Source organism: Calliphora vicina, chromosome 3 (genome assembly GCF_958450345.1).
Source record: "Calliphora vicina chromosome 3, idCalVici1.1, whole genome shotgun sequence".
NCBI classification, from domain to species: Eukaryota; Metazoa; Arthropoda; class Insecta; order Diptera; family Calliphoridae; genus Calliphora; species Calliphora vicina.
In genome coordinates, this window is record NC_088782.1 from 57,454,462 (window position 1) to 57,470,716 (window position 16,255).

Genomic DNA, 16,255 nt, shown 5'->3' on the forward strand with positions numbered 1-16,255 from the left:
CCATCCGATCAATATCTCAATTAGATTCAAAAATATGCCACTTTAAATCTCCGTCCTTCAAAAATATTGCACTTTTTCATACTATAAAATTTGTATAAATTTTCTTAATGTGACTGAGTCAGAACTAATGACTTGTGTTGATTAAAATATTAAGAAAATTTTTGTTAGACTTAATTTTAAAAGTGGCTTATTTTTGAATCTAATTGAGATATTGACTTGAAATTTTTTTGTAAGACCAAAAATTAACTTATCTAAACAAAACAATATAGCTCGGAATAAATGTGGATCAAATTGTTCCTAATATTTGCAATCCTATTAAAATTTTGATATAAATTTTAGTTTTAGAAACTCAATGAATATGTAATATGTAACAAGATCTATATTTATTAACGAAACTCAATGAAATTTTTAATGTTTTTTAAGTTTGTCATTCTAAATAACAAGGTGTAAAAAACTACAAAAGGTCAAAGGGAATCCCACAATTCCTAAAAATTGCACCGAAAATACCAAAAATGGTATTTTTTTACAATTTTGCCTATAGGGTCCACATTTCCTTCGGTGCTGGGAAAATACTTTGGCGATAAATAGGGAACACATCAAGGTTTCCAAAGCTGCTTTTTGTTTTATGATCCCAGCTTTGGGATTTTAGAATATGTGGCCCAAAGTTGAATTTTTGATAATAAAAATAGGTCAAATTCCGAAGGGCGTAGGCGCGACATATTTTAAAAATTTTACATGTTTTTTATATCAAAATGTTCTCCGTAAAGATACCTTACAGAAAAACATAAAATTGTTATATGTTCTTAAAGAAAGTTTTTTTTAATTTTTTTTTTAAAGAGTTAAGTCACCTTTTCGCCCAAAAATCAGCAAAAATCTACTATTTTTTTAATATTTAAATTGAAAATCGTTTATTTTTGGATCCATAATAGATATTGACCTCATATATTTTGTATATTATGGCTAATTTAGTTTCGAGTCCATTCGGGCCAAATTTTAAAATTTCAATTTTTAAATACCTATAACTCGAAAATTAGAAGAGATAAATAGCACACCTAGCCGAGCGCTTTTCAAAAATATTAAAATCTTTGAAATCGGAGGGGAAACAAAAAAATACCACGTGTTTAAAAATTTTACATGTCGAAGGTACCCTACTTTGAAACCCCATATCGACGCCCCTGGAGCATTTGTATGGCCCATTTTAATAACTCGAATGCTCCATTGCTACGCCCACGTAAAATTTTATCCCGATCTGACCAGACGTTTAGAAATTCCAGATTTATTTCCAAAAAAAATCGATTCTGCCCCACTGTGCAGTGCTAAAAACACATAGGTTCAACTCTACTACCAAAAGGTAGTAAAACACAATACCCAGTTTGGTGATATTGGTGACCAATTTCGTTTATGGGTCTTCAAAGTTTCTGAAAATCTGTGGGTCCTCAAAAAGAGGTGTCATCAAATTCAGGCCAACATCTAATTCAGACTTGGTGATACCGCTTAACTATATATAGCATTATGTTACCCAATCTTGATCACGTAAGACAGGCTTGCTGCATCTGAAGAGCTTTTTATATAAGTATTTGGTATTGTTGAAAACCTTAGGACTTAAAGATTGATATTTTTCGGACGTCATTTACCGTAATAACTAAAAAATTATAATGGTGATTTGCCGTCAATAAAAATTTGAATTAATGTAAAATTTTAGCGGTTAAAGATATCATAACAAAATTTGGAAAATTTTCCTCATGCCAAAAGCTATCGATGGTACAATATCGATTGCTAAATCGACCCATCCTAATGTACAACTATATTTCCTCTCTGCGTGTAGATGGGTCGCTGTAAGTGGGGGCTGATTAATAATGATGGGAGGTATGTATATTGATTTTGTCATTCTGTTTGTAACACATCGAAATATTCATCACAGACCCACAAAAGTATACATATATTGTGGGCTCTTATGACAATAAGACGAAAAAGACAAATATTTGACGAAAAAGACGTAACCACTAAATAAAATACATTTGAATTCTATTATTTATTTCAAAAACTTATTTTACTTAGGATGATTCAAAACAAAACATTTAGTTTTATTTTATTTGATGCTGTTTGATCTTACAAAACACTTGTAAGAGTAAACATGTCAAACAAATTTGTGATAAAAAAAGTGGTTACGATTTTTTGAGCAAATATTTGTCATGTGTGACCCTACCTTAAGACGATGTAGCAATGTCCGTCCGACTGTCCATCTGTTGAAGGCACAATAGGTCCTACAGGAAAGGACATAAGGAGATACAATTTTCCTCAAATATGTTTTGTTGATCAGAACTGTTTGGTATTGAAAATGGGTCAAGTAGAACCAGAGTTATATTAGACATCTTCGAAAAAGTTAATATTTTCTTTAAATATATTTAAATATTGCTATTATAAAAGAACAAATTATGGTGAAAATGGTAAGAATCGGACGATGATGTCTCCCAGCATTTATACAAATACCTTCCCAGAATATGGCTATATGATACATAAATGTCTACAGAATAGTGGTATTCATATCTAATTTATTATTGCAAATAGGCAAAATGGAATAAAAATAAATCACCCTAACTATGAACGAAATGTTAAAGTTAATTTTTGTTAAAACCGACTTTATTTTAAAAAAGAACTTTTCAGCCTAACTATGAACAAAATTTTACAGTTAATTTTTGTTAAAGTCGACTTTATTTTAAAATAGAACTTTTGTTTTTATTTGAAAAAAGCTTCAAAACTTTTTCCAACTTAATACATTCAAATAATTGAAAATATTTTTCAATGAATGTAAATAGAAAAGAAATTTCAAAAAATTAAAAAAACAAATAGCCTAACTACAAAAGACTTAAAGTCGATTTCAAGGACATAAAGTTGACTATTATTTAAAATTTCGTACCATAAAACAAATTTCAAATGTAATTTAAAATGTTGTTTTATTATTTAATAAAAAGCTTTTTGTTTTTTCAGTTTTTTGAAATTCTTTTTTTATTTACATTAATTGAAAAATATTTTCAATTATTTGAATGTATATGTTGGAAAAAGTTTTGAAGCTTTTTTTCAAATAAAAACAAAAGTTCTATTTTAAAATAAAGTCGACTTTAACAAAAATTAACTCTAAAATTCCTTTTATATTTAGGGTGAAAATGTACATAAAAGTTCAAAATAAAAAGCTTTTTTTTAAATAATAAAACAAAACTTTATGTCAACTTTATGGACTTAAAATCGACTTTAAGGCTTTTGTAGTTAGGCTGAATGTTTTTATACAAAATGTACAAAAATTGGCGGCAGTATAATATTGGTGTTGGGTATATAAGATTCTGCACAGCCGATTATAATACTCTTACTTGTTTAATATGTTATTTTTTATTAGATATTAGCCACTACAAATGTATTTTGAAAAGCTTCTTTTCCCCGAAATGTATTTCTAATCTAAATTATATTTAATACAACTTACTCTTTTCAAACCATACATCATTATTATCGATGAGGCCACTAGACCCATAGAACATATTAATACTATTATGTTAAATATCACATGAGCTGTAAACATATACAAAAAAAAAATCTATTATTAATTTATTAACACAGCGAGCATACAAAATCTCAATACTACGAGATTATAAAGTATAAAATAAATAATAAATGTGAAAAAATAAAAATATTTTCATTCTCACTTACTTTCTGTTATATCGCCCTTTTCAATAATGGTCTCTCCTTTGGGTGAGTAGCGTCTGCCCACCAGATAGTCCCATTCATCTATTACATAAATAAGCAATATTAAGCTGGAGAAGGCAAAATAAATCTGAAATGATAAATAAATAATTACGAACATTTATTGCCAGGCACTTTTTATTATTTTTTTTTTCAATATTGATGATGGTTATTGTAAATAAAGACGACGATGATGATGACGATGAGGTACTAAGTACAAATGAATGATGGTATATTTTCAGTACATCATTAAAAAAAAACAAATTATTAAGAAATACATCCATCCATATGTACTTATGAGCTATGAAAGATAGAAAGTAATTCCTTGAATTTATTATTTGTGCTGAATGTATAGATAAATTTATAGATTAATTTATGCAAATTCTTGGAAATGAGTTATGAAAACATTTAAATTGTTTTTCAAATACATTTTAAATTAAAATTTTAAAAATTTTTGAAAATTTAAAATTATCTTAAAAAGTAATTAAATAGTTATAATAAAATATCATCAATTCCACCAAAGAACACTGAAAATGTACAAGTTCGACCTTGAGCCTTCGGATTATGATAATATTTTGTAAAAACATAGCCTTTGGAGTCTTTTCCATTATAATTCTTTTAAAATTCAAATAACTCGCGATTTTATTCGCGATTTAAATGATTGTAAAAATCGGAAAAAATTTCATGTGCTGCTGTAACTCTTAATACTCGTATTTTATGAACCTGATAGCTGCATTGGAATGATAATTATGTCATCTTTAGATGACATAATCCATACTTATTTAACAACAATAATCCTCATATATATAGAAATCGCACAGTGGTTTAGAAATGTTTTTTTTTTGGAAATAATTCGGTATCTAGGGAACTATTGGAGATATTGTTACGAAATTTCACATGGTAGAAGCTGAGGTGTTTTCGAGTTGACTTACGTTTGTTCAGATTCCTGGCGTTACTGAGGGCCAGTGCGTAGCCCCTCAAAGTTGAGGGTCTCAAATGTTTTAAAATAATCGCCAAAAAATCATTTATGATCCGAATGAGCGCAAAATCCATAAAAAGAACGAGCAAAATTAAAAATAAACGTTATTTACCGTGTGATAGTAAAAAATCTTTAGAATTTTTTACTCCAACCGACATTTTTTTTAAAAAAATTGGCCAAGTTTGGATAGGTCTGGGGGGGTGTTATATCCGCTTAAGTGAGCTAAATTTTGATTTGCAAGCTTTTGCATTAAATTATGTTTCCGGATCATATAAAAATTTTATATAGTCCTGAAGAAAATGTTTGTCTACAAAAGAAACAATATATGAGCTTTTTTGGGAAAAAACGTAAAAAATGCGGCCCTTTTTACATGTTCCAACATTGGATGGGTATAACTTTTTATAGGGATGAGATAACTGATAGCCAGTTAATTTTAATTTAATTTTATTCAGAATTTTATAGCAAAAATAGCCGATTTCTTAAAAAAAAAAATTCAACCTTCATATGCCCGCCATATCTAAAAAAACCAAAAAAGATCGAGGCGAATTAAAAAAAAAATAAATAAATAAACCTAAATATCTCTTGAACTAAAAGATATGACTTACATAAGTATATATGTTTTTTGTAGATCTTCTTAAGGACTATTTATATTTTAAATTTCAGCTCATTCGGATAATACATGGAATTTTGGCGATTTTTTTAAAAATGTGAGACCCAAGGGCTTGTAAAGGGCTTTATTTACATCTTTTGTATCTTTGGTGACCCCTACTGAAATTTTCCGGAAAAAATTTGTGTGGAATATTTTAATCCTTAAATGTCCTTTTTGAATGGCCTTTTTTGATTTTCTCGAAAAAGGATCAAATTGACCCCTACATAGAAGAGATAGAGGGTTAAGATCTTCCACAAAAATGATGGCCATAAAATTCCACAATATAACTCTGACAATAATAATTCTCTCAGACATTAACTTACAAAATTGGGTTAGTGCTGATGTTTGTAACGTGCAAAAATATTGGCCCAATACCCACCGTAAAGTATACCAATCTGCTCAGGATCACTTTCTGAGTCGATTAAGCAATGTACGTTCGTCCGTCCGACCATGTAAACCTTGTAATCGAACTACAGGTCGCAATTTCAAAGATAATTGGACAAAATTTGATACGACTCTTCCCCAAGGACATAGCCTATTGAAAATAGTTAACCTCTCTTAGTTATATCCAAACCAAAGTCAGCTAAAATAAGTTTGTAATGATCGGTCCACAATTAGTCATAGCTGCCATATAGGTCCACATCCCAAAATCACTTTAACTAGCATGTCTCTTAAAAATGTTGTTATTCCAATAAAATTTGTGATGTCGACTTTAAAACATTAGTATTGACAAATTTATTTGAGTGTATAATTTATTTTTTTGGTTTTTTATATTATTTTTTTTTTGAAATTGACGAAAGTAAGCTTTGGATTTATTGGAAAGAAAAAAAGCGAAAATTTAAAATTTTTAAATTAATATGTGTATTGAAAATTAAAGGAAACGATTGAAGTTACTTTTATTAGTGCAATAAATAATTTGAAGGAAAAAAGGATTTTTTTTATTAAACGATCAATTTTGATTATATTATACTGGTAAAGGACATATTCATAACGGTTCGAGAACTTTTCTTTTATTTTTTTTTCTGGAATTTAATATTGTTTTTCATAGATTTTGGATTTTCTGGAATTTTATATTGTTTTTCATAGATTTGGATGCGTGTGACGAAGAATAATACAATTTACATTATCGAATATCAAGATAACATATATATTCAGTCCTTGTGCATTATTTGTTTCCTGAAGGATAATTCTGACAAAGAATAACACAATTTTTATTGACGATTATCAAACATTATACAGTATCGGCCATAACTAAAGCACCCCCTCAGTGAATTTTTTTCATATTATATTTTCTTTTATAAAAACAAAGTTTTAAATTTCGATTATATATTATTTTCATTTGTTAATATGTTTATTATTGATAAACAAATACTTTTAAAGTTAATCTTTCCATAAGTGGTAACATAAAATCAAAAAATATTTTAAGGTAGAAAATTAAACGGACAAAACTAAAGCACCCCTTGATGGATAAAATATGGCACTAATTTTAATTACTATTTTGTTGCAAATCCTTTGCATTGGATGACACAAGCACATCACTTAGGCATAGAAAATATTAAGTTTTTTATCTTGTCTTGCAATATTCCTTCCCAGGCTATTTTAACGGCTTGGAATAAATCGTGAAAATTTCCGATCCTTATTTCGGCAATTTTCACGTTTTATTTTCATATTAACAATATCCCTCAAGTTCTCAATAGGATTGATATTGGGAGATTGAGGAGTCCAATGAATAACTTGAATTTTATTGCTCTGTAGCCAAGTCTTACAAATTTTGGAGGTGTGCTTAGGATCTTTATCCTGTTGGAAGCTTCCTTTAAGTGTCATCTCTTCACTGGCATAAGGCAACATTACATCTTTCATTATATCACGGTACATGAAATGATCCATAATCCCATTAATTTTATGAATTGGCCCAATTCCTTGACCAGAAAAGACACCCCAGACCATTACATTGCCTCCTCCATGTTTAGTTGTTCCTTTGCAATACTTAGGATTCAGTCTTTCTCCTTTTGGTCTGCGTACACGCCTTATTCCATCGGAACTTTTTAAGTTGTATTTGGATTAATCAGTGAACAGTACTGTCTTCCATTTTTGGACACTCTAGTCGATGTGCGCTTTGGCAAACTCCAGTTTAGCTTTCTTGTTCTTAGCTGATATAATGGGTTTTTTTGCTGGTCGTCAACTGAATAATCCGACTTCTACTGTTCTTCAACGGATTGTTCTTTCGCTAACGCATAATCTTAAACTTGTTCACACTTGACTAGATTATGCTATAGGATATTTTTGAATTGCTCTTTTGATCAAGGAATCATAATATCGTGTTTTTTTCGCGGACGTCCTCCAGAATGCACCGTTGATATGCGACCAGTCTGCAAAAACTTTGAAATGAGCCTGAAAAAAACTGATCTGTTAATTGAAAATTATTTACTCAATTCATGTCGTGATAAACCCGTCTTCCAGTCTTCAATAACTTTAATTTTAAATTCACTGGAGTACTTTTTCCATGCCATTGTTTTTATTACAATAAACTGTATAAAACTTAAATTATACACACTACGCCTTCCTTTATTTTTATCTTCTGGAATTTTTAAATCCATTCGTTGTCAGTCCCGTCAATTCACAATGCAAATATACAGTAGCGTAGTCAAATTTTTAAACATCTTATAAGGGGGTGCTTTTGTTTTGTCCGTTGCGTTTTGTGTTTTTATATGATTTATCATTTTAAATTAATTCTTCATAAAATTATCTCTTACTAAATGAATGTTATATGAACATTAACAATATAAGTTAATAAAATATATACAAATCAGAATTCAAAAAAGTATTTTTTATCAAAAAAATTATGTTTTGAAAAAATCTATAGAGGGGGTGCTTTAGTTATGGCCAATACTGTATATTCAATCCGTGTGTTTGTTTCCTGAAGGCTGATTATATAATCAATAATCGAAGTGTGGAAAATCCAACACCAAGTTGGTTTCCACTTAATTTTCCATCGGATACACATTTTTTTGTTTTTATAAGACCAAATTTCCTTTTACCTAATTTCCTGAAGTTTACTTATATATAGCAATATTCCTTCATAAAATCCATCTATTTTGGCATTGGTTTTAAATTTATATCTTTCATAATCAAAATTATTCTAAATCAGTATCAATACTCGTCATTTATTGCTCATAAAATTTCCCTTAAATTTTGCAAATTACCAATATTAATATTAAAATAACTTTTATTAATTTTCCTAATCTTAATTTTCATAAATAACTATAATTTTTCATCTTGCTTTTTGATTAAATTTTGTTTAAATTCATAAATTCATTATAATAATACTCTGATAACATATTTGTCAATAATTAATATAGTTTGTTTTCTAAAAATATAAAATTTAATATGGTCACCTTAATTAAGATTTAAATGAAAATGACATAATTGTATTGTATTTTCATTCATAAATATTTCTAAACCAAAATATAAACAGATTCCACATTTTGACTTTTCATAACACTAACACAAATTTACAAACATAAATGTCATAAAATTTCATTCATAAGCACTAAACTCCATATTTGAAAATCTCTCTCATAAATTTACACTAACAATATAATAGTTAACAAATTTTAAAATTTAAAATTTGAAAAACAAACTCACAGCCGTCTACGAGCGCTTGCAGACTTCGTGGGATAAAAAAAAGTAAGTTTACATATTTTTCTTTTTATTACACACATTTTAAATACTCATTCGAAAGCATAAATATCTTTTACAAAAACAAAATATTGTATTAAAGATACAATACAATTTTTAATACATTTAGAAATTGTGCATTTTGAATACAATATATAATTATTAAAAAATAGTAGGGATAATTATGCTTCTAACATTTACAAAATATAGTACATATCGTCACCTAAAATGCAAAATAACGTAACACCACTTTTCATAAGTTTATAGGAGAAGCAAAAAACGATATAAAATGAAAACTACTTGTGATATTGAAACAAAATTTTCAAATTTGAATAACAATGACTCTAGAAATATATTTTATGAAAAAAAAAATATTTTTTTCAAAGCACACTTTAAGATATCGTCACCTAAAATGCAAAACAACGTATCATCAAAAAATTCGAAATTGATTTTATTATTGATTACGATTCACTACATCATATTACACCAATCAAAGTTTCGCTATCAAACCGTTTATACCGCATAATAAAACTGCTCCGTAATTTTCTAATTAATCTTATAAACTATAAACAATTAAATTCAGTGACTGTTATTGAAAAAATCTGTGTTAAATTTGCTACATCTCGATATTTTCATTTACTCAGTTACATTATTAATAACTGTTTAATTTTATAAACTATTTATCTAATTAAAATACATAAATTCTTATAAGAATAAAGCAATAAAGAAAAGAATCAAACATAAACAAATTTTACAAGAACAAATATCATTATCGAACAAATAATTACAAGAACAAATATCATTATCGTTTACTTACACTCATCAACATAAATACAACAACAACGTGATTAATAAACAAGTGTCATCCTCATTCTCAAATTAAAGGTTGCCAGATATATAAGTCTGCTTTTACACAGGGCAAGTTTACTTGAAGCAAGTCTCGTCGATTCCCTTTTAAACTTGCTCGTCTGTTTACACACAGCAAGTCTGTGAGCAATTTTGTATGTCAAAACCTAATAGACGCCATATTGAAAATGAGAAAACAAAAGAAATTTGAAGAGACTTGCCAGTACAAGCAAGTGTGTACCCCTCTTCTTTCTTCTTGCCTCTCTCTCCTATAAACTCTAGACTTGCGCAAGAAAAATTGCCCTGTGTAAAAACAGACTATATATTTTTTTACACTGTGCAAAATAAATAATATAAAATCATTTTTTGAGTATGGCCTGTTTAGTAAAAAATTGCAATATTAAAAGTGAAGAAGAAAGAATGATTGTGTGTTGGCTCTGCCATGAATTTTGCCACTTTAAATGTAGTGGATTATCTGGCCTAGTTGCTGAAGCAATTATGAAAAATAATGGACTACACTGGTGTTGCGAAAGCTGAAGATTGCTACCATCCTACAATTGAGCTAAGAACGCCAATAATATATAAATCGCTCTTGACTTCACCTGATGAATGTAAAAAGGTTATTTCGTTCAATCGTACCAATTATAATATGTTGAATGAACTCCTTAACAATACAAACTGGTACAATATATTTTCGTACTATACAGATGTTGAGCAAATGACTGAAGCTTTTTACAATAAATTAAATTCATTCTTGGATTTATGTGTTCCAAAACAAATATATACAAATCTGTCTGGTCCACCGTGGAATAATAAACAGCTGGTTCAAGTTAAAAATAAGAAAAATAAATTTTACAAAAAATTTAAACAAACTGGTTCTCATCTTTTTTACCTCAAGTACTCCGTTTGTCGAGCTGGTACACTCTGCTCAGTAAATCGTGTTACAATAATTATATAAACAAAGTTAAATACAATTTTAAACGTAATCCTAAATCGTTTTTCAAATTTGTCAACTCCAAAAGAAAATCAACTGGCTTCCCCTCATCTATGAAGTTTAACCAAAATGAATCTAGTGATGATGCAGTTATAAGCAATCTATTTGCGGATTTTTTCTCAACAACTTATTCAAATGCAACTTATAATGATTCTGCTGACTACCCATATACGATATCTTCAAATCAATCAGTATCTATACACTTTATCGATGTTTGTAATATAACCATGGAATTAAAGAAACTAAAATTTTCGCATAATTTTGGTCCTGATAAAATCCCCAGCAGTATTTTAATCAATTGTGCTGACAATATTGCTATCCCTCTTACGTATTTATTTAACAAATCAATAAAGAGTTGTAATTTTCCTAACGTCTGGAAGGATTCTTTTATTGTTCCATTATTTAAATCAGGAAATAAGTCTGATATTAAAAACTACCGAGGTATTGCTAAATTAAGTATAATACCCAAATTATTCGAGAAAATCATAACTGAACAACTATGCTATCAAGTCTCAACTTTAATATCTCCTTATCAACATGGCTTTCAGAAAGGATGCTCAACTACAACAAATCTTCTTCACCTAACATCCGAAATTTATCACGGATTTCTTCAACATCAGCAAATAGATGTGATATATACAGACTTCAGCAAAGCTTTTGACAAAGTCAATCATATGCTTTTGAGAAAGAAACTTTGTTTATTGGGGTTATCCGACAGTACATTACAGTGGATTTTCTTGTATTTAACAAATAGAATACAAGCTGTACTTTTTAAGAATATTCGTTCTAAAAATATAAAGGTATCATCTGGTGTACCACAGGGCAGTCATCTCGGTCCTCTTCTTTTCTCACTGTTTATAAATGACCTTCCTCAAGTTATTCGTGGTTCCAATGTCTTAATGTATGCAGACGACGTTAAAATATTTTTAAGCTATCGTCAAGTTCTTGATCAGCAACTTCTTCAAGATGATTTAAATTCGTTTTATTCATGGTGTAAAGAAAATCATATGGAATTAAACCTAAAAAAGTGCAAATATATGCGATTTGTTAGAAAGAATCCAATACCGGCACACTATGTTTTTGAACTACATCAGCTTGAAATGGTCGATAAATTTTTAGATCTGGGAATTTTACTGGATTCCAAGCTAAATTTTATTTCACATATAACAATGACAGCAAATAAAGCCAGAGGTGTACTAGGATTTATGAAACGTTGGGCTAGGGAGTTCAATGACCCTTATGCCACTAAATCTCTATACACATCCCTGGTAAGACCTATCCTGGAATACGGATCCGTAATATGGGACCCTATATATAAAAAGCATTCTGACGCTATTGAATCTGTACAAAAACAGTTCCTACTCTTTTGTCTTAGTGGATTAAATTTCAACCCAATAAATCTACCTTCATATTCTGCAAGATTGGCTTTAATTAAACTTCCAACCCTGAAGAGCCGAAGATCAATGTTAAACATTTCATTTATTTGCAACATAATCAATGGTAGTGTAAGTTCCGGTTTTTTAATCCAAAATATCTCATTTAATGTGCCTCAACGACCATCACGTCATTTTGTTCCATTATCAGTGAAATTTATTAGAGCGAACTTTGCCAATGCTGATCCAATAAGGAGAATGTGTATGGAATTTAATAAATTTTACATGTTAATTGATTTTTCATTAAGTAACAATATAATTAAAAGCAACATTATTGCTTATTTGAATTCATAATTTTTATAATAAGTTTTTTTAATTACATTTATACAAATAATTGTTAATTGCCTGTAAGGATAATTTTACATAGGCTAATAAATAATAAATAAATAAATGAATAAATATGTGTACAAACTTTTACTATCAAAAATAAGCAAGTTATAACCAAAATTGAAACTAAATTATCATCAAGTACGTGATTTTCTTAAACAAAATAACGTATACGCTTTGAGTAATTATTGCTTTTTCCATTTATACTACAATTTACCGACTTATAGCCACGACTATGATTCAGTTAATTTTCATAAGAAATATCGAATTTTGGTTGAAAATATAAGTGATTACTTTATATTTTCCACAATTTACCGACTTATAGCCACGTTATTTTCATATGAAAAATTTACTTTTTGTTGAAAATATAACTGATCACAGATTATCGTACTGTTTTCATTTGAAGCACTATTTACCGAATTATAGCTAAGTTTAAGTATATTTTAGGAAAAAAGATGACATGATATTTCTTTATATTTTACTTTACATATACATATTTCTGTATATCTTTACAGATTGTTTTTGTATTACATATTATTTGAAATTATTTACTATTAACTCTTGTTCTTTGTAATTGTTATAAAATTTTGCAATAACGATTAACTTTAATATATATTTCTTTTCTAATTAAGTAATTACTTTCGAAACATTCAACAGATTTTTATAGTAGATTATAAACAGAAAAATGTATATAAATTACATATCAGTTCGGCTTCATTTGAAATTGAACATAAACTATAAAGCACGCATTCTTATATTTAATTAAAACTACATACGAGCATATAAAGGCTTACAGGGAGAACTGAAATTGTGAATACAATAAAAATTGTGTAACACTAATAAAAATTTTGTGTCATTCTTTGACCTAGAATTTATATTTCTACCGAAGATGTCACAGGAGTGTTTCCAGAAATCGAAGCTCTGCAACTGTTTATATCCATTCATTACTCATTAATTTTTGATGCAGCCTACAGACTCCATCATCAGCCGAAGTTCGTGTTACGGTCAATGGAGATCGTTATCGCACCATGATCAATGATTTTTTGTTTGAAAATATGGATGAACTTGATCCGGTCAAGATGTGGTTTCAACAGGATGGCCCTACGTGCCATACGGCGATGGCAACCATCGATTTACTGAAATCAAAATGTGGCGATAACTTGATTTCGAGAAATGGACCTGTCAATTGGCCGCCAAGGTCATACGATTTGAACCTCTCGATTATTTCCTGTGGGGCCACCTGAATTCACTGGATTTGAGGCCAACATTGTTCGTGTTATTCATAACATACATAAAAGTGGCCTGAAATTGGACGTCCAAAATGCTCTTCGTCAAGTACAGCCGCGATGGACATATGCCCGAAATCATTTTCAAATGTTAATGCCATGTATTGATCATTAAAGGTTCATATATTTTTTGAGTTAAATTAATTTTTTATGGAATATGTACTAGAGTTCCATGTTATTCAGATCTGTTAATTTTTAATGATACTAATTGAATTTCGAGGCTTTACGGTGGCTTCTTGTGCTGACAGATGCACAAAAAGCTACCGACATTATCAGAAATCCACTTATTTACTGAAATCATATATATGATTGCTCCAATCATTTGTAGAGTAACTTGAGCATATTACAAAACAAACGTTTACAGTGACTACACTCTAGTTTACTCAGAGACACTTAAGTGACAATTGACTACACGCTAGATTACCTGGGATATATAAAGTAACTGACTTCACTCCGAACTACTAAAAACACACACGTGTCGATGGACCCAAAATATATGTACCAATTGGAGTTAACCAAGTGATCAGACATTATTGACAATTAGTGTCTATACAGGATACATTGACTACTTGCGAAGGGTATTAAAACAGAAATTCAATTTGAGAAGTTTTTCGTATCAATAATTTATTGCCACACAATATATAGAAACTAGTGTTGCCGTTTGGTTACATTTTTTGTAACTTTCTAATCCACCATGTAACAACATATTTATAGTTTTGCAAAATATTTTTTTTTGTCTATTTTGACAAAAATCACTTCTATTATTAGGTACCAGTTACTTAGAAAATTTATTATTTCAGTACTTTTTTTGTTGTCATGGAAATGTGCAATAACATAAAAAACATGTTTTTTTAACCACATCTTTACAGAGAAAAATCTATCTTTTGTGCGATAAAGCGTAACATTTTTAACGAAACTCCTGACAATACTGGTTAAAACATTTATGTTATATAAACACTTCATAAAACGTTTCATTGCTGTTACGTGTTTGGTTAAACTACAAAAAAATAAATAAAAATACAAGTGTATTCTAGCTATTGCAAACTCAATAAAGTATTTTTACAGCCTTTAACTAAATAAACTATAACAACATTTCACAATTTGTGTAGCAAATAATACTAGGTTACGAATGTATAGAATAGCAATTAAAATAACACATGATATCCTGTATCTACTAAAAATGATTGGAAGCAACTATCAAGTGGGAAAATATTATTGGAAATGGTCAACGATATGGTATAGTTTACCAATTAGTAGTATACATACAGTAATTGATACAAAAATTAATTGATATTAAAATATTTTAACTTTCAGCGTTAGCATAAGATCCGATTTAAACACCTTTTAAAAACGGTGGTTTATTTCCTTTAAATAAACCGAATACATTTGATTGCAAATAAAAGCAGTTTAGTAGTTTAAAATTGTAACAACTCTTTATTTCTAGAAATTTACACAACAACAGTTTAAATAGTCATTATGTGTTTTTAATACACACACTTAAATTACACTTTATAATGTACTAGCTGAACCCGGTCCGCGTTGCTGGCCCTTAGAAAACATTTATTTTATATTGCATCTCGATTTTAATACACAGTTTCGGACAAAGTCGGTGATCCAATGAATTAAAAAATTCATTACTTTGTCAATCTATTTGTATTTTATTGTTTTGCCAGGCAGTTTCAATTGCATTTGCTTATTGATCTTGTTAACATCATAATTTGTTGGTGCCAAAATTGCATGATCGAGCCATTCGGGAGGGAACAACTATATGCTATTGAGGTGTTTCTGCAGTACTCGATGAAGATGCACTGCGACGCATTTGCTGAATTTGATTTGATTCTCGTTCTCTTCCCGTTTCAGCGACTCTAGACGTAGATGCCCTTTCGAAAACAAATTTTATTTGAATAAAGCTGTTATTTTTTATTAAAAGTGATATGCGGAGAGTTATTCAAAATATTATTTTTTAATAGATTTCATATGGAAATTTTTTAATCATGCACCTAATTTGCAAGAGTAAACAAAATTGTTTATCATCGATTGATAATATAAAAGAACTTCTATAGTACCGGACATGTGTTGGAATGTATTCCTTTTTTCGCTTACAACATATCATTAATTTTTAGAATGATGTTAAGCAACAAAATGAAAATTGTCATTGTCTGAACGTTGGAAATAAACTTTACAGTGTTACCCGCTATGATTTTCTGAAGATTCTGTGAAAATATTATCAAAATCGGTCCAGCCGTTTTTGAGTCCATATGGAACATACATACAGACATCTATTTTTATATATAATGGCATTAACGGTATAATGTAAAAATTCGATTTTTA

General features: G+C 29.1%; 1 protein-coding gene across 1 annotated transcript in view; it reads right to left on the reverse strand.

Annotated features, from left to right (window-relative positions):
• The window catches only part of LOC135955273 (uncharacterized), a 43,271-nt gene that overhangs the window by 19,517 nt on the left and 7,499 nt on the right, over positions 1 to 16,255 (reverse strand). The window contains exons 2-3 of the mRNA XM_065505610.1: positions 3,700 to 3,823; positions 3,476 to 3,561 (exon numbers count right to left, since the gene is read on the reverse strand). Of these exons, the coding sequence (XP_065361682.1) occupies positions 3,476 to 3,561; positions 3,700 to 3,823 (210 nt within the window). The remainder of the gene's footprint in view (positions 1 to 3,475; positions 3,562 to 3,699; positions 3,824 to 16,255) is intronic.